Source organism: Ylistrum balloti, unplaced genomic scaffold, assembly GCF_031769215.1.
Source record: "Ylistrum balloti isolate Yb309-2 unplaced genomic scaffold, AGI_CSIRO_Ybal_v1 Utg369668, whole genome shotgun sequence".
Classification (NCBI taxonomy): domain Eukaryota; kingdom Metazoa; phylum Mollusca; class Bivalvia; order Pectinida; family Pectinidae; genus Ylistrum; species Ylistrum balloti.
The window spans coordinates 2,133,309-2,161,302 of NW_026781915.1; the positions used below are offsets into that span (position 1 = coordinate 2,133,309).

The 27,994-nt window shown below is 35.7% G+C and overlaps 1 protein-coding gene across 1 annotated transcript; it reads left to right on the forward strand.

Annotated features, from left to right (window-relative positions):
• Nucleotides 1-1,243: 1,243 nt before the first annotated feature.
• On the forward strand, nt 1,244-27,994 carry LOC132561613 (ATP-binding cassette sub-family A member 7-like). Its single transcript, XM_060226315.1, has 48 exons — nt 1,244-1,309; nt 2,063-2,159; nt 2,475-2,616; nt 2,946-3,079; nt 3,621-3,748; nt 4,366-4,629; nt 5,075-5,158; nt 5,905-6,160; nt 6,681-6,820; nt 7,285-7,401; nt 7,914-8,129; nt 8,669-8,762; nt 9,247-9,355; nt 9,497-9,673; nt 9,940-10,162; nt 10,487-10,708; nt 10,827-11,031; nt 11,329-11,460; nt 11,964-12,132; nt 12,415-12,546; nt 12,678-12,817; nt 13,124-13,261; nt 13,597-13,841; nt 14,246-14,345; nt 14,695-14,903; nt 15,211-15,313; nt 15,553-15,717; nt 17,108-17,259; nt 17,601-17,743; nt 17,890-17,994; nt 18,255-18,370; nt 18,864-18,984; nt 19,183-19,360; nt 19,915-20,084; nt 20,241-20,418; nt 20,700-20,815; nt 21,048-21,198; nt 21,531-21,654; nt 21,911-22,040; nt 22,334-22,454; nt 22,727-22,908; nt 24,580-24,721; nt 24,983-25,117; nt 25,305-25,408; nt 25,808-25,900; nt 26,325-26,565; nt 27,119-27,197; nt 27,566-27,994. The coding sequence occupies exons 1-48, from the start codon at nt 1,244-1,246 to the stop codon at nt 27,856-27,858; spliced, it is 7,281 nt and encodes a 2,426-aa protein (XP_060082298.1). The 3' UTR covers nt 27,859-27,994.

Consider the following 27,994-nt stretch of genomic DNA (forward strand, 5'->3'; position numbering starts at 1 on the left):
AGGTAATACTAAAAACAATCTGTTTTCATTAACAATGTTTCACCACAAAAAAAATTTAAAAAAATAAAAACGTGAAGAAAACCAGAAATAAAGGAAAAATTCATTCTGATATTCAATTTCTTGCTGTTAAAGTGTTAAATTCCTTTAAGAATATCTTGACTTACATTGAAATGTCTGAAAATGAAATACAAAATAGTTAAATTAGGTCAAATCTATGTGATAAAGATATATTGAATTACAGGATCAAGTTATATTTTATAAAGAAGAAACATATACAATATACATGTATATATAATCACTGATTTCTGAAAAATTAGCTTATATCACCAATTAAAAGAAAAATACTATTTTAATGTATTTTAACATTTACCAAAATTACCAGTAATGTCACCTAGGTGTTTTATGATCTGTGGAATGTTTCCTTTAATGTTGTACCTAGGTTAATCACGGACCAAACTAATTTCAGGTCTTTGGATTAAACTTTGATATTCTCGTGATTATTCCTTCTTTGAAAATTGGAAAGAAACAGGTCATCCATTGTATTTACTTTCTTCAATATCACAGTAAAAAAAACCCTTTCTGGATTTGTTCCTGTGGAGATGATGTAAGAGATTGACTGCAGGGGTATATTGATGAGACAGTACTTGCCTGCCTGAGGTGTAACCTGTGATGTTACAACAAGGAAGTGGTTTGGGTGTATGTCAACAGGTACCTGTCCTACAACAGGTAAATCATCTACTGCGACCAAACATCGTAACCATCACCGGCCCATACCATACTACAGCCTGCCTCTCACCGAGGTTTTTATCATCTTCCATGGGACTTAATTTGTGAATTATAGAATTGGAGAAGCAGTTTCCTATAATTATTGTCAAACACAAATGTGTAGATGAGTGTTTAGTTAACAGCTTTTTTTCCATGGATGTTGGAAAAGATTGTGGATGCGAAGCATACTCTGTGAATCATTATGAAATTTTTTTGATAAATGTGGATGTTAGAAATATGGAAGCTATTTTCTGTTTAAAGTCATCAGCTCTTTGTCAGGGTAATGACATCAATTAATTGAAATTGAGCTGAAGCAACACTCGAAATCATCCCTGGTAGGTGAATTTTTTATTTCTTTTTCGTGAAAATGTGATATTTGATTTTCAAGTTCCAATTTTTATTTTTGTTATCGTATACAAATGTTACTTTTCCTTTTTTCAGGGCTTTTTGTTATCAGTACCAATAGAATACTAACAGAATGGGATATGGGAATCAACTGTCTCTGCTTCTGTGGAAAAACTTTACATTGAGATGGCGCCAGAAGGTAAGTTTGTCTGTATCATACTGTGATTTTATATTTTGATTTAACTGATTAAGAAAATAAAACAAGCAGATTGCCATGTGATAGCTAGTACTTTTGTAGGTCAATCTTCCAAGGTGTCCCGTCCTTGTTCTCAAACATCATTCATAAAAAGTCCAATATACCTACATATATATAGTTGCCAAAGTCAGCATAGATAAACAGACTGTTGTCCTGTTCAATCATATCATATTATCAATTTTTTAATTTTTCTTTTTATTTATACTTTACAAAGTGTCTTACTGAAAAACCACAAGTATTTATGCTAATCCAGTGGCAAACCTGCCACACCTTTCACAATTACACGAAGTTTCGGGGAACTGGACACTTAATCCTGTTATTTCTATCTCATCACTCTACTTCTTTTGATTACTATTATAAGCCATATTACAACTGAGATTACTTCTGGAAGAAAAATGGCATCTATAGACAGGTGGCCATGTTAGAGAGGTCCATTTAATATAATTGATTTAAATTGGGACCCCCGAATTCTTAGCAATTTTGAACACACAATGTCATCTACTTCTGATAATGATGCCCCTAGCCACTCTTTTCCGTCTTAATTGCAGTACCTTTAAATATGTTATTTTTATGCCACAGTGTCATCTGCTAGTGCAAATGTGTCCCCCCTCCTCCCTGCCACCCGACTCCATCTTCTCATCTCACCATTCTGATCTTAATTGCTATATCAATAGTTATAATAATTTTGCACCACAGTGTCGCCTGCTAGTGGAAGTGGTATCTCCTCTCATCTTAGTCTTTGTACTTGTGGGAGTACGCACACGACCTGACCTCAAGTGGAACCACCCGGAATGTATGTAAATCTGTTTATTTCTTCTCTCTTTAATGTTACCGAGTATTATATTATTTGATTATTTTAATACTATATTTTGAAAATTTTGATATTTCTTATTGTATAGAGTTGAACAAAAATTCAGATGAAAATAAAGTTTCTTGAACATAAGAAACTTTATATTGTATGTACCTAAAAAAAAAAAATTTGATGGAAGTCAAGTGTCTGTCTATCTGACACAATAGGATTCACCAGCATATAGTAAATGACACATACTTGATTGAACAGTCATATTTAAACACATTATTACTACTGATGTACACTTTACCTTATAAGGTCACTTTGATGGAAAGTCCTTGCCAAGTGTGGGTATTGTGCCTTTTCTCCAGTCCTTTTTCTGTACCTTCAACAACACCTGTTATGAGACAGTCACACCAAATGAAATGCCAGGAAACACTGCTGACTACAAGGATTCTTTGTAAGTGTTTTGTTCCACTTGATGCTGCATCTTTAAAACAAAACCAATTAATTTTTCGAAAATATTGTTTTTTACATCAGGACTCTTCGAAATTAAAACATTTTTTGATGTTCCAATGTACCCTAAAAAAGGAGCTCATAATATTTTGTAAATATTGTATATTTTTTAGTCAACACTTGACCAAATTGTAATACGAGTCATTGACTCAAATTTGTGATCAAGTATAAACAAAGACTATTATTATTATTATTATTATTATGATACATTGTCATCCATAATTATACTGAAAGTTTGTCATTATTTATATTTTTTCAATGCTTTGCTGATAGAATGACAAAGCTGGTTGAAGATGTCACAGACGTCCTCAACAATAACATGGACAGGAAGCTGATCATGGACCTAATTGGAACGTGGGACATCATTAGTTCTCTGTCTGCCAAGATCCTCAACGGTTCAACCAAAGGTGGTGTCAAGGTTTCTCAGCAGAACCAATATTATGCTATTTAACTGCAATATTATTATTATTATCACATTTTTAAAAAGCAGAACAAGAAAAACATAAGTCCAATTTGTTGCCAAGTTTTAATACTGTTATGCTTGAAAACAAGGCATAAATATTGGATTTTTGATCACAAGTCTTGTGATTGTTAAAAATTGTCATCCTTTATGTAAAAGTAAATGCCAGAGATGACGTACCTAAGATGTCAAAGAACCACATGTTCTTCTGTTGCTTCTTTCGTATTTGAAATTTTATCATTTGTAACGCAGCGAGTAGGAAATTCTATCCAAATTGACGTTGATGTTTTTGTGCTATTATAAGTGTAAATATGATATGTATTTCTCTTGCCTCAAAAACAGAACAGCATATCATTTGATTTGTGACAATACCTCAGTCATTGGATGAAAATGAAATTCTCCTTTGCGAACTAATCAATATTTCTCTTAAATTTTCTATTAAAGTTGATAATTCATATCTAACCAGTTTATAAATGTGTTCATTTCAGGCCATGTCAAAGTGTTGAGCCTTTTTAAAAATCCCAGAGAACTTGTTCAGGAAATTGTGAACAATAGCATTACACTGACAGAAATGTCCTTAGTCAACCTACTGAATGCTTCTATAGACTTTACTCAGGTAAGAATCACTTCATTGTCTTACGACAGGAGTCAGGAAATACAGATTACATACAATGATACGTTTTCTGAACCTGCTTGAATTTTTTCCTCCGTTGGATGTAGTTTTTCCTAAATTTTTAACTGCCTTCTCAGTACATTCATATGTGTAGTTCAGTCATGAATATCTTTGTCCACACAAATGAAATTAGTTACAAATGTGCTGTGAATGAAGTCTCAAAAAGTAAAAGGACAACATAGGAAATATAAATCCACATTAATAGAATGATTGTAAAGTTCCCTGACCTTGTTGGTGGTATTTGCTCAAATTCCCAACACTCCATGTAAGGCTTTTTCAAATTAGGTAATGACACATGCTAGTCTCTACCAAGTACTCTAAAAAGGCATTTTTCAGAGAATTTTGTGTATTGCTATTTTCAAGGATAAAAAAATATCTCAAAAGACACATTGAAAATCCTGTCTGATGCAAATATTTGGTAAAAATCCTCCAAGTTTTGCAGTAATTATTGATATTCATTTGATAACTGAAATCACACGTTTGCTCAGCTGTTTAGGTTACCTCAATTTAAATTAGCAAGTTTCCATTAGTTCTTATCAGCAAATCATTACCTTTTTCAGTTTAATCGTCCCCACCTGAGTGATGTTTTACAGGACTTTGAAGTTTGTCCCAGGATTGGTAGGACTGTTGGGGCTAAGAAGTCTGCAGCGGAAGTCCGTGACTTTGTGTGTTCTTCAGATTCCATGTTAGAGTCATTTAAGTTCAAGACCATGGCTGCACGGCGAACAGTCCAGGCTGAGCTTTGTCGCATACCTGAAGCACACCTTGTCAAGTTGTATGAACTTTTTAAAAACAAATACAGCATTCAACATTTCATCTTTCAGGTAAGTGAGTCATACTACTGTGGCAGATAGTCTTTACTTGATGAATATATGTAAATTCATTAAAAATGTTGTTAAAAATAAAGTTAAAATCAAAATGCAGACCAAGCAATTTAGAGATCACATTTCAATTTGAAGAATCTTTCATCATAAATGTGAAAAAAGATGAGTAATAATTTTTAATTGTTGTCTGTATTTTAGTAATTTTTCTGTAAAATAGTTTGGAAGCTTTAACCTCCCCAGTAATTGATAATACGTTCTAAAGATAACTTTGAAATTTACTAAGTTAATTGCCAACATTTCACCAAAGATATAATACTTTGTAGATTGAATGTGTGATAATTGGGAAAATTTATGATAGAGATTGTTATTTAGGAACCCAGCACTATCATACAGATCCGTATTTAAATTCCTATCTAAAGTGTGTCTTCTATAATCTAATTTTCAGGTTTTGAGGTTTGTCTTTTTAAATACTGGAAAAATACCAAATGTCACTAAAATCTATGGGAAGTTGAAAGAGCTGTTCAATGATGTAAGTAATTTGAAATATCTCCTTCAAAGAGCTATCAACCAAAACATGAACTCTATCAGTGTTCCTTCATCACCCCTGTGTGAGGTTATGAAACCCCTAAATGGACGAAATTCAAGACTTGTACCTGCGATTTTCAAGCACTCTCCTTTATTGATACCTTGTTAAGTATTAATGTATATTGTATTCCTAATTTCAAAATACACATGGGAACACTGCTATATATAGGCTTATATAGTATGTTAATTTGATGTCTTTAAACATATGTTCTTGTGTTTTCCTTTGATCATAGACATCCTAGTATACATAAGTTAGGTTTTTCTGTTTGACAAATGAACAAAACTGATAGTCAGACACATGAGATTGTAGTATATGTGTATTTTACTAAGTAAAAAAGTAAAAAATCAATACAAAGTATTTTACTTTGATCAATATGGAATACTTCAAACTCACTTCCTTTAGGGATACGTTCCTAATTTCTGCATCACAATAAGTTCAAAGCAAGTAATTTTCACAAAACAGACAATATTGTACTGTACAATTCATGACAATTTTTTTCAAATTAGTTTTTATTGAAAAATTTGCAGACAAAACTCTGTATGCTAAAGACAGCTTGTTTACAGAACTTGATAATGAAGACACTGAATGCTAACTAATTTCTATTTACATATTTGAAAGGTGAAATCTTGACACCTGAAAATGATATATAAAAAACACTCTAGTATGCTGTGGTACTGATGATGTTGCAGGTGAAAGATCTTGACTCTACAGATGCAGCCACATTTGAAAAGCCAATTAAAGACTTGATAGCCTTTTTTTCAAAAACAGGCAAACCTAGTCCCGAAGTTATCGTGGAACAGTTAGGGAAATTTGTTTGCGGGAGAAATTCTTTCATGCAAATGCAGTCTTCTAAGTCCTTGGATATTTTAGATCGATTTAACTCCTTCAAACGGCCGGACATCAAGGATGACAAAAACAAAGGAAAGAATGACTATGGACCTAATTGTAAGTGATTGAGTTAACACTGATATTGAGTTTTCACACTGATTTTGAAACATTAGAATTTCTCACCAATACCAAAACATGTCTACTATACACAAACAACAATGGTGATGGACAAAAATACCCTAAGAGCCGTTGTCCCATAAGTTCATGTGTATGTTGCAATTCATCTACTCAGTTTTTAGGGGTACACCTAGTGGTAGGCAGAGCCTAACTAGTGAATAAATCAAATTAAGCTATTTAACACCAAAGTATACATAATGGACACAATCTTTTTAATTGTTTCAAAACTCTATTTTTGTCTATAAAAATCCTATATTTAGCAATTGAAAGTCATGTAGGTATTTCTAACAAAAACTGTAAAATCATATATTTTTGTGGGGTCCAATTTTTGTGGTTTATCAAAAAATCACTATTTTGTGGGCATTTAATTTCATGGATTAATATAGTTCAAGAAAATGTAAGAAATTGTATACTTAATGTTGACAATAGATTGCTATTCTGACACTACATACATTGGCAGCACCTGTGTGTATGGAGTTGGTGGAGTTGATGAATGCCAATGTGAACACACAAATTCTTTGGAAAAATCTACGGCCTGTTGTCCTGGGAAAGATTCCATATGCACCGGACACTCCTGCTGTCAGAGAAATCATCAAGGGGGTAGGCGTATACCTGTACTGATTAAAAAATTGTGTGAATTCATTTATTTGAATATGTCTGTTATAGGTTGTTAGGTGTATTTTAAAATTGTGTCATTGTTTATGAAAGGAAAACTCATCATTGGTTACAGTTTTATCCTTCCATATATGAAATGAAAATTTCATACTCACACTTAAAGAAATGTGTATGGTAGGATACTCAATATTTTAGATCAATTGATAAGGGTTCTGTAGACCATTTCTACATTAGAATATTGCATAAATTGGTTTGATTTTGAGAAGACAACAGTGGACTTTGTTTAACAAAAACATACAGAGGTACTCACTCATCTGTATTGAATCTCTGGTGTTTATGTTTAAGATATCTTTGTTGATATAGAATATAGTCTTCAAAAATACAACCACTTCAAAACAGATTAAAAATATGGTATAGATGAGTACAAATTATTATTGTGTGTATTGTAGGCGAACCAGACATTTGAAGACCTGGCTAAGATGGTGAAGCTAGCAGAAGACTGGGAGGATTATGCTTTGTACCTGGAGACATATCTGAAAACCAGTCCCACCATGGATATGATCAGGGTATACTCTATCTCACAGTAAAAACATTGAAGTAATGACATACTGTATAGTGTTTTGTTGTAAAATTTATCTTGTTTTAATTAAATATAAATTAATGATAATAGGCAAACCTTTCTGATGACGGATCGCTTGGATCCAAACGTGTTAACAACTCTCGGCACGAATAAATCGTGGATTGGACCGGAACTGCTTCGTGTTATGCCTACTCCTGACATCTATCCTACTTATTTATAGTGGGTTCATGGTATCCTTTTGGATCCACGGCTGTTCCCGGAAGGAATTTCCTGATTTCAGTGTTTGCGGGACGTTGTGTCTCCATTGTGGACATTGGCCAAATTCTGACCAAAATACAGATGAAATTGAATCTATGAGAAATGCTTGGTGCAATGGTTATCTTGGCAAAAAAACAGATACTAGTTATATTCATCTCAATATCTTGTATTCTTGCTTTTCATCAGAATCCAGATTTCTGTCCCATATAGCTTATTCCTAAAGTTATCTATGTTTTGTAGGCATTTTCTACGTCTTGTTTGTGTGATCTGTTGGAGAGTAAGACAATGAATCTTATCAAGTCAAAGGCAAGTTCTGAACAAAGTACATCCAAAAGCGTCTGCCAGTTCCTACAGACCTACTTCAGCAAGGATCCCAAGGCAGACGGCAATTTTGACTGGGAGAAAACTCTCCATTACACTAAGATATTTGCGCGGGTGGTGGCTGAATATGGCAAGGTAATCTTCCAATTTAAGTTTTTATTGATTTAGGAATATTTTAATCCCAAACTACATATATTTCCAAATATCAATATAGATATTTGTATCATCAGGATTTTCACTTTTTGATTTTAATGTATGGTCCATGTTAGTGGTTTCTTACAGAGCCTGTTAACTGACATGCTCCATACTTATAACGATAAAACGAAATAATATTTCTAAAAAACGAATTATTATTTTGAAAAAACGAATTGATATTTTGTTTAAATGAAATAATATTTCTAAAAAACGAATTATTATTTCGAAAAAAACAAAATAACATTTCAAAAAAACGAAATAAAATAAGTATGGAGCATGTCAGTTAACGGGCTCAGTAGTTTCTGGCATATAAAAGTGGAACAATATGACACAAAATGCCTCCAAGCATTTAATTTCTTGTATATGTTGTGATTTCTTATATTAACCAATCTGCTTGCATCATTCTATCAGATGGTAAACTGAAGAATAAACAGACTCACATGATGTATAATCAGAATTAATATTCATGTATTCAACAGTGTTTTCAGTTCAACAAGTTTGTTGGCTACTCGTCAGAGGAAGAGCTCATTGAGAACAGCCTTGACATGATTGAGGCTGACAATTTCTGGGGAGGTCAGTGGCAGATAATTCATTGTGTTTATTGATTGTTTGATTTTATTATCGATACAATTTAAATTCTAGGTCATAATGATAATTAATTATACACTTTAAGTGATTGAGAAAAGCCTGCTTTACGCACTACTAGTACCGATTGTTTTCCTTCAAATGAGGTACATATACATACTTATACCAAGGATTTTTCTAGGACAGAAAACTGATACATGAACTCTTGATTATTTCCCTGGAAGATTTCAAAAAGTTTGAAGTACATTTTTGTTATGAAATTTGAATTAAATAGAGGTTTGTTGAAAAATTCAAAGTGGAGGAAGTATAAATTTAGTGAAATATTTGTCTTACCAAACATACTACTTTTCTCATATCTCTTTCATAGGAGGGCATTAGACATTCATTTCATTATGATCAAATATTGAAAAAAGATGAGAAATGTGTCCAAGATGTTTTGTATTACCTGATAGTACAACCATTTGATTTACAGCCCTTGTCTTTGATGTGGAGCCAGGTGCTGTCCAGCTCCCTTCTCATCTTTCTTACAAGATCAGGATGGACACCACCAAAGTGGACGACACCAAACGTGTCACTGACAAGTAAGATTTTAATCATGCCCTAATCACAGTTTATCATCTTTCCATTTAATTTCCCCCTTGGTAAAATAAGGTACAATCCTGAAGTAACTTTTTTATGATATAACAGTCTTGAGTTGTAGTGCGTCATGTGTGATGTTATAGGTATTGGCGTCCTGGCCCAAGAAGACGTGCAGGAACGGAGACAAAATATCTGACGTATGGCTTCGCCTACCTACAGGACATGGTAGACCATGCTATCATTAAGTTACAGACTGGACGTGAAGATGACACAGGCGTTATCCTCCAACAGTTCCCCTACCCCTGCTACACTGAGGACTCGTAAGTCATCTGTCAGCTTCTATACAGAGTCAGGGTCTGGAGAAAGTTTGATGATCTCACATGGAAGATTGTAAATTAGCAGTTTCCCATTGTTATCATGCCTAAAACCTTGATGTATCCTTTAACAGGACAATTAACTGCTGCCAAAAGATAATACTGAAAGCTAGTCTCATACTTAAAGAGCATGCCTGGAGATAATGGTACTATTTTTACTGAAATGTTTTAGCTCAGGAAATACGCTATTTCTACTAAACTTTTTGTTACAGGTTTATGGAAGTGATCTCCAAGACATTGCCACTTTTCCTTATCCTGGCCTGGGTTTTCCCTGTGGCGTTACTGTGTAAGAACATTGTGTATGAGAAGGAAAAGCGCCTGAAGGAAATGATGAAGATCATGGGACTTGGGAACGGCGTCCATTGGATGGCCTGGTTCATCAATGCCTTCGCCTCTATGTTCGTCACAGTCTGTTTGCTGGTTGTCATTTGTAAGGTAAGTCAGATAGAGTGATTGTCTGTCTCAGTACTGTGGAAAAGTGAAAAAATGAAAATGTATAAAGATAAATAGATAGTTTATTTCATTATCAAATTTTCATTTACAATTTACCCAAACATCACCAGTTAGTGGGTTATTTGTTTCACCTCAAAGGGTTGAGGCTTCATTTCGTTATAGAAAATATTACAACACTTGTTTATTGGCAGGTTGTCATTTGTAAGGTAAGCTAGATAGAGTGGTTATCATATTGAGTTTTATTTTCTGGGGAAGTATTCATGTCTTTCCTGATTCACAATTAGAAGATGACCTTTACTGTTTCAGTACGGAAAGATCATACAGCAGTCAGACCCTTTCATACTGTTAGTGTTCTTCACCTCCTTCTGTGTCGCTACAATCAGCATGGTGTTTATGATCAGCGTGTTTTTCTCCCAGGCCAATCTGGCTGCCTGCTCAGCTGGCTTCATCTATTTCCTCATGTATCAGCCATACAGCTTTGCCAAACGCTGGGAAGATGTCCTCAGTGGATTGCATAAGATGGGCGTGGTAAGTATTTATGATACTGAATCTTTGTAAATATAGGTAGTTTGTGTCCCAGTAGGTCCAAATTCCTCTGTTTTCCTGATATCTATTTCATTTGGTTTGTATGTCATTCTGTTTTCAGTGTTTTTCGTCAAATGTGGCATTTGGGTTTGGCTGTACCTACATTGCACGGTATGAAGAACAGAACATTGGGATACAGTGGAGTAATATTGCCCAGAGCCCCCTAGTGGATGATGAGTTCAGCATGCTTTACTGCATCCTCATGCTGTGGTTGGATTCATTGATATATGGACTTATCACTTGGTACATAGAGGCTGTCTTTCCAGGTACATAACACCAATGTCATACATCTGATATTTTCTAACAAAGTCAAGTATAAACTTAAACATTACAATGTTTGGATGTATGTTACTATAGAAATTGCACCTTAATTCATCTAAATCTTATGAACTTTTAAAACACAATGTTCTCATATCTTCGATATCTGTATCCAAATTCTAGTGAAATACTGAAATGATCACTAACTTATCTTCTTTATATATGATGAATTCAGGTATTTGATGAAAATCAAGGTATTGATGATGACACTTCATGTACTCAAGTTGAACAAACTTTTTATTCAGGGCAGTATGGGATTCCACGGCCATTTTATTTCTTTTTCCTGAAGTCTTATTGGTGTGGTACTGTAAAGAAAACGGCCAAAGGTGAAACTGAGGAAGGGGAAGTCAATCCATATGAAGCTGAAGTGGTAACTGGTAATAACTTTATATGTTCACCACCATATGATAGGATATGTAGACTTGTGATTTCCTTCATAGCAAGTCCATAAGTGTCTAATGTAACGTGTTATTAAAGATCCAACAATACATCAAAGCCTGGCAAAAAGCCCACCCATACCTATTGCTGTTCTGTAAAAACAATACCAACAAAAGCTGTTTCAAATGAGCCAAATGAATCAGAGGTACATGTAATAAGCCCACTCCTGGCTTTGAGTCAGAGGTAATGTGTTGGTACCCCCTGGGCTTATTGCAGTATAAATAATTTTGTCCTCTCTCATATATGAACTAGTGCCTTGATATTCAGTCAAGCTGTATTGATATAATTTAATCGTTTAAACTTTCATGAAAAGAAAAAATTACCTTTATGATATATTTCTTTTATGTAATGGAAATATATCAAGTAATAAAGAATCTCATTGTTGCTTTTTGAAAATTATAATCCCTGTTTGTGGTAAATGATTAATTGAGGTTTCCCACAGGAACCAACATGGAGGAGGAACCTGTAAGCCGTCCTCTTGGAGTTTCCATCAGAAATCTCAGGAAAGTATATGGCAAAAAGGTGGCTGTTGATGGACTCAACATTAACTTTTATGAAGGCCAGATTACATCTTTTCTTGGTCACAACGGTGCTGGTAAAACCACTACAATGTAAGTCTGAAACTAGAATTCAAGATTTTCCTTTATCAAGGCATTGTCAAGGTTAGAGAGAATCCACTGTAAAAACTGGTTAAATGCAAATTTATTAGGTAATCAGTGTCCAGAGTGGAATTCTCAGTTTGTATTAATGACTTTGTATCCAAAACCACTATTTAGTGATGTTCTTCATAATCATTGTCAAGGTAATGAAGATTCTACATGAGGTAGAAAGGAAATGATTATGTATGTATATGTAATTCATTGCTTCCTTCTGTTTTATCTGTGTGATTGTAGGTCGATTCTGACAGGATTGTTCCCTCCCAGTAAGGGTACAGCCTACGTCTACGGACAGGACATCACTACCCAGATGGAGGACATTCGCTCTAGTCTGGGACTCTGTCCTCAGTACAACGCCCTCTTCCCTTAGTAAGTAATCCTAATCAGTGACATTAACATTCAAAGTATTTCACTGTTCAGTATCTGCCACTGCAATGTTTCTTGTTTGTCTTCTACTCTAGAAGGTTAGAAATAATCACTGGTGTTTTTGTATGTTTCAGTTTGACCTTAAAGGAACATTTGTGGTTTTATGCACGATTGAAGGGACTAACCAACGACCAGGCCAAAGCTGAAACTAAACAGTTAATACAAGACATCAAACTAGCCCACAAGAAACATGCTGTTCCCAAAATGCTTTCAGGTTAGGTTGTCATCCATTTGATTTTTAAAAATATTGCTAAATTTTGTATCTGTTAGATAGTGATTTCTGATGTTAGTTATAATTTCAATTTGCTTGGTAAAAGCAATTTTAAAGGGAAATATGAATATCAGTCATGTTTTTGTGTTAGAAGGAAATCAGACTAATTACTTTAATCTCCGAATAATCTGTTAACTTATTGCAGTGGTTAGTTTACTGATGACAACTTATTTATATAATCTTGCCAAAATCAAAGTTACATAAACTTGTGATGCAAGCATTCATATTTTTTCATCATCTATTTATCAGGTGGTATGAAGCGAAAGCTGTCTGTTGCCATAGCATTTGTTGGAAATGCTAAAACAGTAATCCTTGACGAGCCAACAGCTGGGGTGGATCCTTATTCCAGACGGTCTATCTGGGAACTTCTCCTCAAGTTCAAAGAAAGTATGTCTGAATGAGCAGTTGTTATCTGAACGAACATTTATAGTCCAATGTCTGTAAATATGTATATTTTATGTAGGGACATTTTGTAATCTAGATAAGGGCTAAGTATTATCCCTTGTAAAATAAGACACAATTATAAATGCTATTTCCTTGTACTCTCTATGATATGATATATCTTTTAAAGAATTTGTTACTTGTATCATAATTCTGATGAAGAACTTTGAATACCATGTATCACACCTACCTACTGTAAATATCCTCTCCAAGCCCCAAACAAAATTCTGAAGAGTTATTTCTAAGGGAGGTAATCCTTATATCATCGCTTTTGTGTGTAGACCGTACAATTTTGCTGTCCACTCACCACATGGATGAAGCTGATGTCCTTGGAGACAGAATAGCTATCATATCACAGGGCAAGCTCTGCTGCTGTGGCTCCAGTCTCTTTCTCAAGTCACACTATGGCAACGGTTACTACATGACACTGGTACGAGAAGGTGCTGAAGAAGTAGACGAAGACAATGATGAGTATGAGATGATATATGAAAATGTTCTGCCGATATTGAAGCCCAAGCGGAGAGAGGTATTGAACACTTTTGATAAACAGTATGTTTAATACATTTATCGAAAAATAGTTTCCATGTTGACCCTGAATTAGCCCATACTTACCACAAACTCTTATACATTGCAGCAGTTAATGAAGTTTACCTGTTTAGACTCAAATATAATTGATATCAATATTTTACAGTTATAATGAAGAGGATATCATTCCATATATAGCCATTTGTTCAGTTTCAAGATGTGATTGGTTTTGTGAAGGATTAGTTTAGAGAAGTTGCACTGTATATATCACTGTATGTAATAATTCTCCCCTAGCACTATCTCTGGTTAGGCTTCTTGAACTTATTACAAGCAAAAAATATATATTTCTGACTGTAATTCAATGAAAACAAATATTCTATTATTGTTTTCAATTTTCTTCTTTAGGCTCGTTTAGATGTGGACGAAGGATTTGCTGAAAGGTCAAATGACAATGACATCTCTTTTCTGATGCCAACTCCTCCACCTGATGGAGACCTTAAGCCAGGTGTGGATATAATTCAATGTTTAAATCCATATAGATGCACCTAAAAATAAACAAACAAACCATTTCTCATAACAGACTTATCTGAGGGTAGTCTGCTAATTTCTTTGTTATCATGCTTTATGTGACAAAGTTAGAATTTTCAATTTTGCTGTATTGTTGCTCTCTTTATAAAGACAAACAGGAATGAATTGGCACAGGACTTATTATAATAAATGTCCTGTTTTTCAGTTCCACGGTATCATGTAGTATTTTGTTGTTTGACAATAGCTATTGTTTCCTATCACACTTAAGTTTAATCATACACACATCTGTAATCATCTTCATGTTCCTTGTATCATGTTGCTTTCAGCATTTTCTGAGAAGCGGTTGACAGCCTTTATAAAAAAGTTTGTGATCGAGGCAAAGCTTGTGGAAAGCAACAAATCTGAGCTGACGTATCAGTTACCAGACTATGGCACCCAGACAGGCGAGTTTGTATTTATGTTTGAGGAACTAGAACGCTGTCATAAGGAGATGGGGATTTCTAGCTTCGGAATCTCTGACACAAGTCTGGAAGAGGTGAGTGACTGGATGACCAAGAATGAAATGCAGCTTTGTGTTCTGAATGTTGGTTAGACTGTAAGTCTATATCATCTCGTTATCTCTTTGACTGAGCTATATCTCTTTAACTCTTTCATCAATGTAATTATCCAATTAAGTATTCAAGAAGCTCTTAGGACAGAGAAGTGTTGCATTCTAAATTCAATGCTTGTATCCCAGTTTATACGGAGTTAAGGCCCTTTGTTTCCAATTTTCATTTTCTCATATGAATATCTTATACACTGTGTACTTTGTCCTTAATATTATTTTGTTTTTTATTTAAAAGGTGTTCCTGAAAGTAGCAGAAACTGTTAATGAGAAAGACAAGGAGATAATTAAAAGTCCGACTGATGAGGTCAAAAGGAAGAGGTTAGAGGAAGTTTCTGATGGTAAGTCTCCACACACTAATGATGTGACCTTTTGCTTTTATATATTTGTTGTATTTCCATTTTCATTGGTGCATGTCTTTCAAAATCTGATAGATCAGTGTGTTACAGGTTTACTGTGTTGTGGTAATCTATTTGCATAATACTAAGGGGCAAAAATAGACCATGGATATTAGAAGTGATTTGCTATAAATGTGTTCATTCTTAGTGTATACATATTTAACCTATCTGTGATGTTGTAGGTGGTCGAGTTCCCAGACCAGTCACTCAAATGAGCTTCCGTAGAAACAAGCGCCAGTCTTTCTTGAGAGTGACCCCAAGGCAACAATTACAGGAAATACAGGAACAGCAAGCTCAGGAACAGATAGAGGACACTGGAGAAGCCAGGGAGGAGGTGGTATATCTGGGTAGGTATTAGTCTGTATATCATGGTGGATGGGAGTTAGGAGAGCTAGGGAGGAGGTGGTATATCTGGGTAGGTATTAGTCTGTGTGTCAAGGTGGATAGGAGATAGGAGAAGGTAGGGAGGAGGTGGTATATCTGGGTAGGTATTAGTGTGTATGTCATGGTGGATGGGTGTTAGGAGAAGCCAGGGAGGAGGTGGTATATCTGGGTAGGTATTAGTCTGTATATCATGGTGGATGGGAGTTAGGAGAGCTAGGGAGGAGGTGGTATATCTGGGTAGGTATTAGTCTGTGTGTCAAGGTGGATAGGAGATAGAAGGTAGGGAGGAGGTGGTATATCTGGGTAGGTATTAGTGTGTGTCATGGTGGATGAGTGGATGAGGTGGTATATCTGGGTAGGTATTAGCTGTGTGTCAAGGTGGATAGGAGATAGGAGAAGGTAGGGAGGAGGTGGTATACCTGGATAGGTAATAGTCTGTATATCATGGTGGATGGGAGTTAGGAGAGTCTGTGTGTCAAGGTGGAGGAGTGGTATATACCTGGGTAGGTATTAGTCTGTGTGTCATGGTGGATGGGAGTTAGGAGAAGGTAGGGAGGAGGTGGTATATGTGGGTAGGTATTAGTGTGTATATCATGGTGGATGGGAGTTAGGAGAAGCTAGGGAGGAGGTGGTATATCTGGGTAGGTATTAGTCTGTGTGTCAAGGTGGATAGGAGATAGGAGAAGGTAGGGAGGAGGTGGTATATCTGGGTAGGTATTAGTGTGTGTGTCATGGTGGATGGGAGTTAGGAGAAGCTAGGGAGGAGGTGGTATACCTGGGTAGGTATTAGTCTGTGTGTCATGGTGGATGGGAGTTAGGAGAAGCTAGGGAGGAGGTGGTATACCTGGGTAGATATTAGTCTGTGTTTCATGGTGGATGGGGGTTAGGAGAAGCTAGGGAGGAGGTGGTATATCTGGGTAGGTGGATAAGATTTTTGAGAAATTCACTCAAATGCAACAATGTTAAATATACCTTATAAGTATATTTTGTATCAGTCAATTTTAAAACAAGGTCTACTTGGCACTAGAAAGAACAGATAAAACAGACAACAGATACAATTGTCAGCCTTTGATTCACAAGTGTTCCTTACCATAAGACTATCACTTGATGTAAGGCTCTTGTTAGGAAAGTGTTTGTTAAATTTAAGGCTGATGTCCTTCTCTTCTTAAATTTATGTTACCATTAATAATGGTCATATATGGAAAAAATGAAGATTAGGAAAACAGTATTCATAAAATGCAGGGGCCAGTTTGTCAATCATTAGTCTGTTTCCAACACTTATAGCTGGTTAAATGTGCATTGTGTGTTTAAACATTTTGAATCATAGTAGAATATGCTTGTGTCTTGTTACAGAACCTATGACAGTCATTAAACGAGAGGTCGGATTTAACCACAAAGAGCAGGTAAAACTGGAGGGAAAACACCTACTATGGCACCAATTCCTTGCTATCTTTATCAGGAGATTCCATCATTTCAAACGCAGCAAGAAAGGATTTGTTTGTGAGGTGAGTTGCTGTATATAAATTCAGTTTTATTTTATAGACTTTTCTTGATACCCTTTTCTAATTGAACTGTTTTATCTGTCATTGTGTAAATGTTTTCACCGATGTATGCAGGGAGAAAGGTCACAAACCAAACATAGCTCACCACAGCATGTCTATTGATCTTTGCCCCTAAAGAATATAATGGTTTAAGATTTAACTGAAAATAAAATGGGTTTGATATTTAGCTCCAATCTGTTAGAAGCATAGTAGGTGTTTCCTTAAATCCATTTAAATAGATTCTGTAATTTGGTCCCTCTCCTGATCAATATTGACTGTAAATGTTGATGTTTTACATTGTTTAGCTTGTGATGCCAGCCTTCTTCGTGCTGCTAGCCATGGTGTTTGCTGAGATTGATCCCCCTCTCACTGACTCCCCGCCCTTGGAACTCCATCCATGGAAACTCCTACCTCCCAGAGGAAATTCACATCTTAATATGTTTTACAGGTAAAATTTAAAGATAGATTATGTTTAAATTTACACAAAAATTGATGATCAATAATTGCAACAAGGTGTACCCAAAGGAAAAGAATATCTGTACAGTTGAGAGGAAGTTAGACAAGGTGTGAAAATCTTTTGTTTTTATTTTGCAGTAATGATGCTAGAGGAACCAAATTTACTGAAGAGTCTGTGAATATATTGTTGTCCAAATATGGAGTGGGGAACCGATGCCTTAATCCAGATGTCTACACAATAGAGTAAGTCCTTTTTATTATGATGTAGTTTACTAATATGTATGCGGTTCATCTTCAAGTCAGTAGTAATATATGTGTCAAGTCTTTAAGTCAGTAATGATGTATTCAAAATTAGCTCATGGGATATTTGTGTTGAAGGGTTTCACCTATTGCTCGGTGAAGTCTCATCTATGTTAGGCGAGGGGTTAGTTATCCTGTCTCTTGTGATGGAGCTCATTTGCTGTGAGGTTATTGTAAAACCTGATGATACTGGATTGTTGTAGTGGTTTTCCTTGTGAAGAGTCGAATACTGAATCTAAATGGACAGAGGCAGAAAACTGGGACGAAGCAGACAACATTGACTGTTCCTGTTCTACAGGTGTCCAGCAGTGTCCAGCAGGTAAGGGTGATATGTATCCCTGCATCGGTGTCCAGCAGGTAAGGGTGATATGTATCCCTGCATTGGTGTCCAGCAGGTAAGGGTGATATGTATCCCTGCATTGGTGTCCAACAGGTAAGGGTGATATGTATCCCTGCATTGGTGTCCAGCAGGTAAGGGTGATGTGTATCCCTCCATTGGTGTCCAGCAGGTAAGGGTGATATGTATCCCCCTATTGGTGTCCAGCAGGTAAGGAAGATATGTGTCCCTGCAGGTGTCACTGATGTCCAGCAGGTAAGAGTGATGTGTGTTCCTGCAGGTATCACTGATGTCCAGCAGGTAAAGGTGATGTGTGTTCCAGCAGATAAAGCTCTGGTGTTGTTAGAAATTATATGAGTGTAGGACATATATTGCTTGTATTGCAGTGCCACAGACCAGTACATGTATATGGTATGGTTTAATTGCATCACAGGCGTCAGCAGCCAGTTTATGATATATTTTACTTGTATTGCAGGAGCTGGTGGACCAGTGCCAAGGAAACGTCTACTACCCACATCAGACTTCCTGTACGATTTGACAGACAGAAACATCACTGATTGGCTGGTGAAGACTGTGCAGAGTTACCGTAAACGCAGGTATATATTCCTTATCATTAACTATAAACACATGTAGTTGATCTTTGTTACTTTAACATGTATCTCATGCTTAACTTAGGTTTCAGTTTTGTTTTAGTGGCATCAGTAATATTTGATATTCATTCATTGAACATTTTAGTAATCTTCCTGTTGGGTATGAAATAAAAATCATCACTATAGAAATGTACTTGTTTGTAGGTATGGTGGTCTGTCATTTGGAATGAAGTCCAAGTGGGCCCAGTTTAACACCGACCATATCAAACAGATCTTCAACACATTACGAGAGGCCAGCACAGAGTCCAACAGGAGCTTTCAGAATGTCCTTGGTGGTATCAACTCTATCATGGGTCGTGTGGCAGTACACAACATATCTAAGGTAGGGAATCAAATAAACAGCATACCCGGGTACATAAGATAGGCCAGAGCAAATCACGTAAAAGAAAATCAAAGTTTATAGAATGACATGCGTCCCTCTCATTACTGCAGGGATTTAGGGGACTCAGATATTTGAGTCCTGGAATCATGTTCTTCCTATGAGACTCACTAAAGTTTTAAAAAACCCACTGTATATCTTAGTATTGGGACTCATTAAACTTCTGGAATTGGTGTTCTGGACTCGCCTGGAAAAATTCTACAAAAAATACTGATAACTGAGAGGGGTACACACAGTGATTAATGATAGTGGTACTACATAATTATGTAAAGCTCTTTATGTTTAACACCTATGCAGGTGTGGTATGTAAAGGTATTTATGTTTATCACCTATACAGGTGTGGTATGTAAAGGTATTTATGTTTATCACCTATACAGGTGTGGTATGTAAAGGTATTTATGTTTAACACCTATACAGGTGTGGTATCTAAAGCTGTTTATGTTTAACAGCTATACAGGTGTGGTATATAAAGCTGTTTATGTTTAACACCTATACAGGTGTGGTATAACAACAAGGGATGGCCAGCAGTGGTTATCTACATGAATGTGATGAACAACATTATTCTGAGAAGCAAGCTGCAGTCCCACCAGGACCCTGACAAATATGGTATCTCAACTATAAATCACCCCATGAATCTTACCATGAAACAGTCACGTGATGGAGCCTCGTAAGTACCACAGTATCACATTTACATGAAAGTAACATAACCAGATTTCCATTTCTCTTTTACTTTAAAACAAAAGTTCCATTAATACATATTGTATAATTTCAGTCTTTATAGATTGGCGTACTTTTATACTAACAATGTTTTACCTCTCCTCAGGGCTACTAGTAAGACTGACATTATCATCTCCACTTGTGTCATCTTTGCAATGTCCTTTGTACCAGCAAGCTTTGTCATGATCCTGATTGAGGAGCGAGTGTCGGACTCAAAACATCTCCAGTTTGTGAGTGGTATCCACCCCTCCATTTACTGGCTTGGAAACTTCACCTGGGACATGGTAAGTACATCAGTGTCAATTACACTGACACTGTGATTTGTTATTATACAAGCTTTGAGTTAAAATATTGTTGGAATAGAGCTGTGTTGCATACACTCATTAATGTGATAGAGTTGCATTAACAGAAGGATAAAACATTGGTTTACTGTGCTTTATAATGGTTTTATCGTGTGTTAGATTCATGCTTTAGAATAATTAGACACTAGATAATTGTTGCCAGGTCTATCCAACTCTCCTAGTTATTGATGTACAAGATTACAATGATATGTTTTGTGTTTCAGTTAAATTACCTTGTGTCAGCCTCTTTGAGTATATGTATATTTGTGGCATTTCAACGCGAGGCATATGTTGGAAAAACAAACTTCCCAGCACTTTTACTTCTTTTAGTATTGTATGGGTAAGTACAAAGCTCTCAAAGATCTTCAATACACACAAGTGAGGTGTACGTTTACAATAATGATAATTATTTTGGCTAATTCCTGTTTGAACAGATTTTGATACCATATTATGTCTAATTTTGTTAAAACAAAAATGGTAGAAATAGCATTTCCTGAGTGTTGAGAGTACTTATGTTACACATATATAAACTATCCTCAGACACTTTGATTATTTCCTTGATGCTCTGACAGTTGGGCCATGATTCCTGTGATGTATCCATTTTCCCGCCTGTTCCGAGTGTCCAGCACTGCCATGGTGACGCTCAAGTCTGTAAATATCTTCCTTGGTACCACCTCGACCCTGGCCACCTTTATCCTGGAGTTCCTGGCTGATGATGACCCCGTAAGTGTGTAGGCTGTCATTCCAGTCGAATAAACAAAACTGTGTCATTGTCATTGTGTTGTTTCCATGTCTGATTGGACATTGCCAAAATAATGAATTTTAATAACATACATTTATTTCATTTCCGAACATAAAGTTTCTAGTCAAGAGAATGGTAGGTGACTAGAATGCTTGTTATGTCAGACACTAAAATAAAGTATACTATAGGTCATTGATTATAAAATACTTTAAAAAGTAACAACAGGTGAAGTCAATTACTGATGGTGTTTTAAAAACACTGTGATGTAACATGTATTTTGTGCCGCAGTAAAAATGATGTTACTTATTTGTAGACACTTGGAGAAGTGAATGACATCCTGAAACAGGTGTTGCTTGTCCTCCCCCAGTTCTGTCTCGGCCAGGGCCTACTTGAACTCTCTCGGTCACAAGTATACACCACTGCATTCAAAAAGTTTGGTAAGTTACTTCTGGGTGAAAGGCGAATGCATTACCACAGCACTACCAGACTCGAATACTATTTATCAACAAAATAAATTGTATAAACAAAAAAGTAACTTCATGGAAAACCGTGAAATTTGAGCCACACAAAAATATATACCTGTGTGTAATTTCATATATCTTCAGTTATAGGCTGTGTAAATAGAACACTAACTTGTAGGATTATTTTGGCATATCAACTGTACACTGACACCACGTTTTACTTATGTTTCAGATCTAGATGGTATTGTAACTCCCCTAGTGTGGGGACAGGTTGGCAGAAACCTCTTCTCGATGTTTCTGTGTGGGCTTGTCTTTTTCCTGCTTAACCTTCTCATAGAACATAACTTCTTTATTCGTAAAAAGTAAGTACTGTCATGATGGTTCTAGTCCAAATACAATGTGTATAAAGTTGTCATAGTGTACTACATACATGTATATATAAAAGGTAATGCTGATTTCTGATAATTATTGTTAACAGCCATTATGAATCAATATTAGAACTACTTACAAATATACATCAGATGATAAAACAAAACTTGCTAGAAAGAAAGATTCTGTTAAATGATATGAAGGATTCTTAACGGACAATAATGTATTGTTGTTTACTGTTGGTTGAGCTTGTTCAATGTCTTACTGGCGACGTTCCCTCACACAGGGTTGGTGCCACTCCCGAGGAGGAAGTGGAAGATGAAGATGAAGATGTGGCACGAGAGAGGATGCGTGTTCTATCAGAAGATGGAGCTGATGACATTATCAGGATTGACAATCTTACCAAGGTGAATACTGGATTAACAAATTTCAAGTGTCATAAATTACAATTTTTTGTGGTGACTTTTCCAGACTGTTTCCTTACTAACATCTCTGTAATACTGTTTTATACCTTTTTATTTCAAACATATGTGAGACAATAATGAAGTCTACTTTATTACAAACGATTGTGAGGAGCTTTTCTTCAATCCTTTTTATTTCAAATGTTTGAGACATGTGTTCACCCTAAACTTTGTGAGTTTCTATCGAATGCTCAGATGCTTATTTTATATTGTTACAGGTATATAAGGTGCCAGGCGGAAAGGGACGCCATGTTGCTGTAGACAGACTTTGCCTCGGTGTGCCAAAAGGACAGTGCTTTGGACTGTTGGGCGTTAATGGAGCAGGCAAGACGACAACATTCAAAATGTTGACAGGCTACCTGAATATGACACATGGGAATGCTTACATCAATGGATTTAGGTAAATGTCCATATTGCAAGAAAAAGCATGAGTTGACCAAGGAAAACGAACATTACATTGAGTGCTTGTCGGAAGCTGCATTATAAGCATGATGAAAGTTGATTCTAGTGACATCATGAACTCTATGTGACTCAATAGAGTATTGGTAGGATCAACTTGTGAGTAGTTAAATCCCCAAGGAAGTGTTAATAAGTAACCACTGGATAACCTTATAGTGTCCTCTGGGTGACCTCTGGGTGTCCTCTACTGTCCCTGATTTAAGAGACACTAAGGACCTGTTATCCCTTCACGGACTGACATAGTTCAGTACAGCCTAGATGTAATGGAGTTCTAATTACAGGTCATTTAATTACATCGTATAACGAGCAAACCTATTTGAATGTTTATCTATTTTACTAAGAAAAGTGCTGAAACAAAATAGGTATGGCCAAATTTTATTTTGTTGATACATTGTACCTTAATGATTTGAACTGATTAGAGTTTAATAAATGTATGACATTGTTGTTTTATTAATCGCTTTCAAAATATCAGTTTCAATATTCCCACACATCATTCATGGTTATGTAAGGAAGTGTTTTGATATTTGGATGTAGTGTTATTTGTGTAATCATATGTAATAGAAAATTGAATTGTTACACTATAATCATAGAAGGTAGCAAAGTCAGCAGCCACTGACATTACACCATATTACACCACTGTAGGGCTCATATTACATCACCATAGGGCCACCACACTAAGGGTATGGAGAGACACATCAAGATGGCATTTAACATATCATTTTCTGACTAGACAGAAAACTCAAGAATCTATTTTTTGTTGAAGATATAGATATGTTTACTTTTGTCACAATGCCAGACTTCCTCTTATGTAAATACTTACATTTGTCTCAAAGCCAGACTTCCTCTTACTTATGTAAATATTTACTTTTGTCACAAAGCCAGACTTCCTCTTACTTATGTAAATACTTACTTTTGTCACAAAGCCAGACTTCCTCTTACTTATGTAAATACTTACTTTTGTCACAAAGCCAGACTTCCTCTTACTTATGTAAATACTTACGTTTGTCACAAAGCTACTTATGTAAATATTTACTTTTGTCACAAAGCTAGACTTCCTCTTACTTATGTAAATATTTACGTTTGTCACAAAGCTAGACTTCCTCTCTTATGTAAATACTTACTTTTGTCACAAAGCCAGCTACTTATGTAAATATCTAATAAAATGTTTACTTTAAATATACTAAAAGCCATACTTATGTAAATGTTTACTTTTTGTTTCAAAACTATGCTTCCTCTAAAATGAATTCTTACTTTCCTCACAAAGCCAGACTTCCTCTTACTTATGTAAATACTTACTTTTGTCTCAAAGCCAGACTTCCTCTTACTTATGTAAATACTTACGTTTGTCACAAAGCTAGACTTGCTCTTACTTATGTAAATACTTACGTTTGTCACAAAGCTAGACTTGCTCTTAGGTAGATATTTACTTTTGTTTCAAAGCTACTCTTATCTAATTAAATGTTTACTTTCATCTAAAAGCCATACTAAAATGAATTCTTACTTTCCTTTTTGTGATAGCCTCAGGGTTCTCATTTTTGATAGAAATATTTATAAAGGCATAACCTTCTTTTTGTGATAGCCTCATGATAAACTGAAACATTTATCTTAACAGTATTTTGACAGCAGTAAAGGAGGTTCGACGCAGCATTGGGTACTGCCCCCAATTTGATGCATTTGATCCACTGATGACTGCTAGGGAAGTGCTCTGTTTCTTTGCCAGGATTAAGGGTATCCCATCCTCTGATATCAAAGATGTAAGTAAGATACTCTGTGGTACACTTACTCGGCAGCTACCCTGAAAATAATTTTATATACCATAAACAACCCTACATGTTTGTCTTGTTTGAAAATCAATATTTTATCTCCGTAATATAACAAAGAAACTGAAAACATGATCTTTAATTACTGTTTTGGGGAAAAAAAATTAAAGCTGAAGATATCCTTGATTTAAAGTTTTTTTAATACACAATGCTTTAGACTGATCATCACAACTCTTGATTTGTAAAATGTTACAGGTGGTAGACTGGGCCATTACAAAGTTAGGACTGACACAGTATGCTGACAAACCTGCCGGAACTTACTCAGGAGGAAATCGTCGCAAACTCTCCACAGCCATAGCTCTTATAGGCAATCCTTCTGTGATATTTCTGGTAAGTGTGCCCAATATACATCCTTGTCTTATTAAACAAAACATCTTAACTGATGGTAGGATTTATTGGGTTGAAAAAATTTTAGAATTGAAATCAACAGAATTCAGACCTCATGATTAGGCATCTGAAATTTGGAAGATCTGTGATACTCAGGTTAATTTGCTATGTTGTTGCTTGTCTTCGACAGGATGAACCAACAGCTGGCATGGACCCAGTAGCCCGACGATTTCTGTGGAATTGTATCAACAATATTGTCAAAGATGGTCGCTCTGTCATCCTTACTTCACACAGGTAAACAGATTTTGTTTTCAACATGTTATAAAAGTTTTAAAACAAAATAAAGGTATTATTTGGGTATCCATTACTTTTTTCATTAGTATGACATTATTAATAGGGATGATGATGAAAGACATTTGAATCTCTCTTATTTTATTGTTGTAATTACATTATGGATGAGTGAGGACATTGGGGGACATTTGAAACTCTCTTAAACTGTCATATTTACATTACTGATGAGAGTAGTCCCAATTATTCTGTTTTTCTATCAATTTTTATGCAAATGTCTGGAGTTGATTCCAGACCGATGAAAAAAAAGGTTTATATAACATCAGAATGATTGAGACTATGATAGGAGATACTGGTAATAAGGGTAACATTTGAGCCTGTCTTACTTTATTGTTATATTTACAGTATGGAGGAATGTGAAGCACTGTGTAACAGACTGGCCATAATGGTGAATGGACGATTCAGGGGAATTGGTAGTATACAGCATCTTAAAACCAGGTACGGAGGAAGCGGTATTTACAAATTTTTTTATGCAATGAATTAGTGGATCAGAAAAAATTACCTTGAGTATTTGTCAAATCAAGTATAATGTTTATATAATACATTTCATTTTTGTTTTCGTGAATTGTGCTTTGGTGTACTTCTTTGAAAGAAATTTTCTTTTAAAGAGAACCCTTTAAGTGACAATATTTAGACTTTCACCCGAGCCGTTTCATCAGTTACATGTTATATATACTAGTAGCGAGTTCATAGTATTATCTTTTATGATTTAGTATTGCTTTAACTAAGTCTTATTCAAATTATTAATGTAATTGGCCTGTTAGCTTATAAGACATAAACACACATGGACAACTTCCTCGGCCAGGCAATACAGTACAATCACAGTGGACATTGGAATTTACAGCTATATTTTTGTAATTAGGTTTGGAGATGGATATATTGTGATAGTACGGATAGCAGGAGACCATCCTGACCTGGACATTGTGGACGCCTTTATCCAGGAAACTTTTCCGTCCGCCTACCTTCGGGAGAGGCATCACAACATGCTTCAGTACCAACTAGGATCTGACGTGCCGTTGTCTCACATCTTCTCGGAAATAGAGGCTGTCAGGGAGGGTTTCAATATAGAGGACTACTCAGTCTCCCAGACCACACTGGACCAGGTAAGTCTCTTAAACACATTAAAGTGGTCACTGATCTCATAATGCTGGAGATGTGTAGTAATACTCATCTTATTTACACTCCAACCTATACTTTAGAATTGGCATAAAGCTTTCTTTATCTGATTATCTTCTGCCTACCTTTCCATCCCAAACTTCATTGAGATATTTATTATGACCCGGCAGTGTGCCATAACACATATTTGGGTCTGGTCCCTGAAGGTTAAGGTCACACTTCATTCACTAGATCACAATGCACCTTGCATTATCCTGTTTTCTTCGTTCTGGAGAAAAACCCAGACAAGCAACATTTCAAATCATTGAAAAATATATAACTTAGTTGTACCTGAGTAGTGCTCATTAGGTTAAGATTTTGTTTGCTTGTCATCTTCTTATTCCGTTTGATAATTTGGTTTTCTAACATTGTTTTGGAGGGAATTTTTTACAAAAACAAAATATTAAAGACCAGTTAGTAGTTGATTGGTAATTGATGTGCTCTGTTATACATTAATTTGTTACACATGTTATATTGGCTATATAAATATTCTGTTTGTAGGTTTTCATAAACTTTGCTAAAATGCAGACTGATTCTTTGGACAATGACACAACTACTGTAGAATCGGAGAACACTACAGGTATTGTGTAAAATTTATTTTGACATCTTCATTGTAGTCATTTAAATGTTTGCTGACTTTTACAAGATTCTTTCTGATGTAATTTGATTTGAACTTTGAACTATTTACCATGATATACTGTTTGAATTATCCATCGTTTCCTCTTTTCATTACTATCCTGAACACTTTAATGTATATATCTTATGTACAGGAATTGCTTGAATGAGTCTGTAATGACCATTTGTTTGTCTGGGGTGGCAAAGTTTTCAACTATTGAACTTTTTACAAACTGTTAAAAGTGGGACAGCAGAATGTGATTGGGTCTTGTACCATATTAAATTCATTGCCATTCCAACATAGAATACATTAGCTGAATATTTTGTTGACAGATGGACAACTGCAGGACAATGCAAGTCTTGGAACAAGTATGACAACTGTGAACACAGAGCGAAGGACAAGTACATCCACACTAGGTGGTGCTGGTAGTACTGAGAGGGTGGGCGATGGTTACTCCACCATAGGAGCTGTACCACCAAGGGAGAGAACCAATAGTGAGGGCTACTCCACTATAAGGGAGATCAGTCCAGTTAAGTATGCAGCACCTGCTCCGCGTCTCAAACGTAAACCAAGGGTCCTGGAATCTCACAATGATAGCAATGGGCAAGTTGGATTTCATATATAGATTGTGTATTACCACAAGAATCTCAACAGGAAACATGTTGTGTGTTAAAGGCTAAGAACTACAGTGAGACACAACAAGTCTCTTCTACATGTGAACAATGAATGACCAGAAAATGTTCAGTGACAGCCTGATGGGT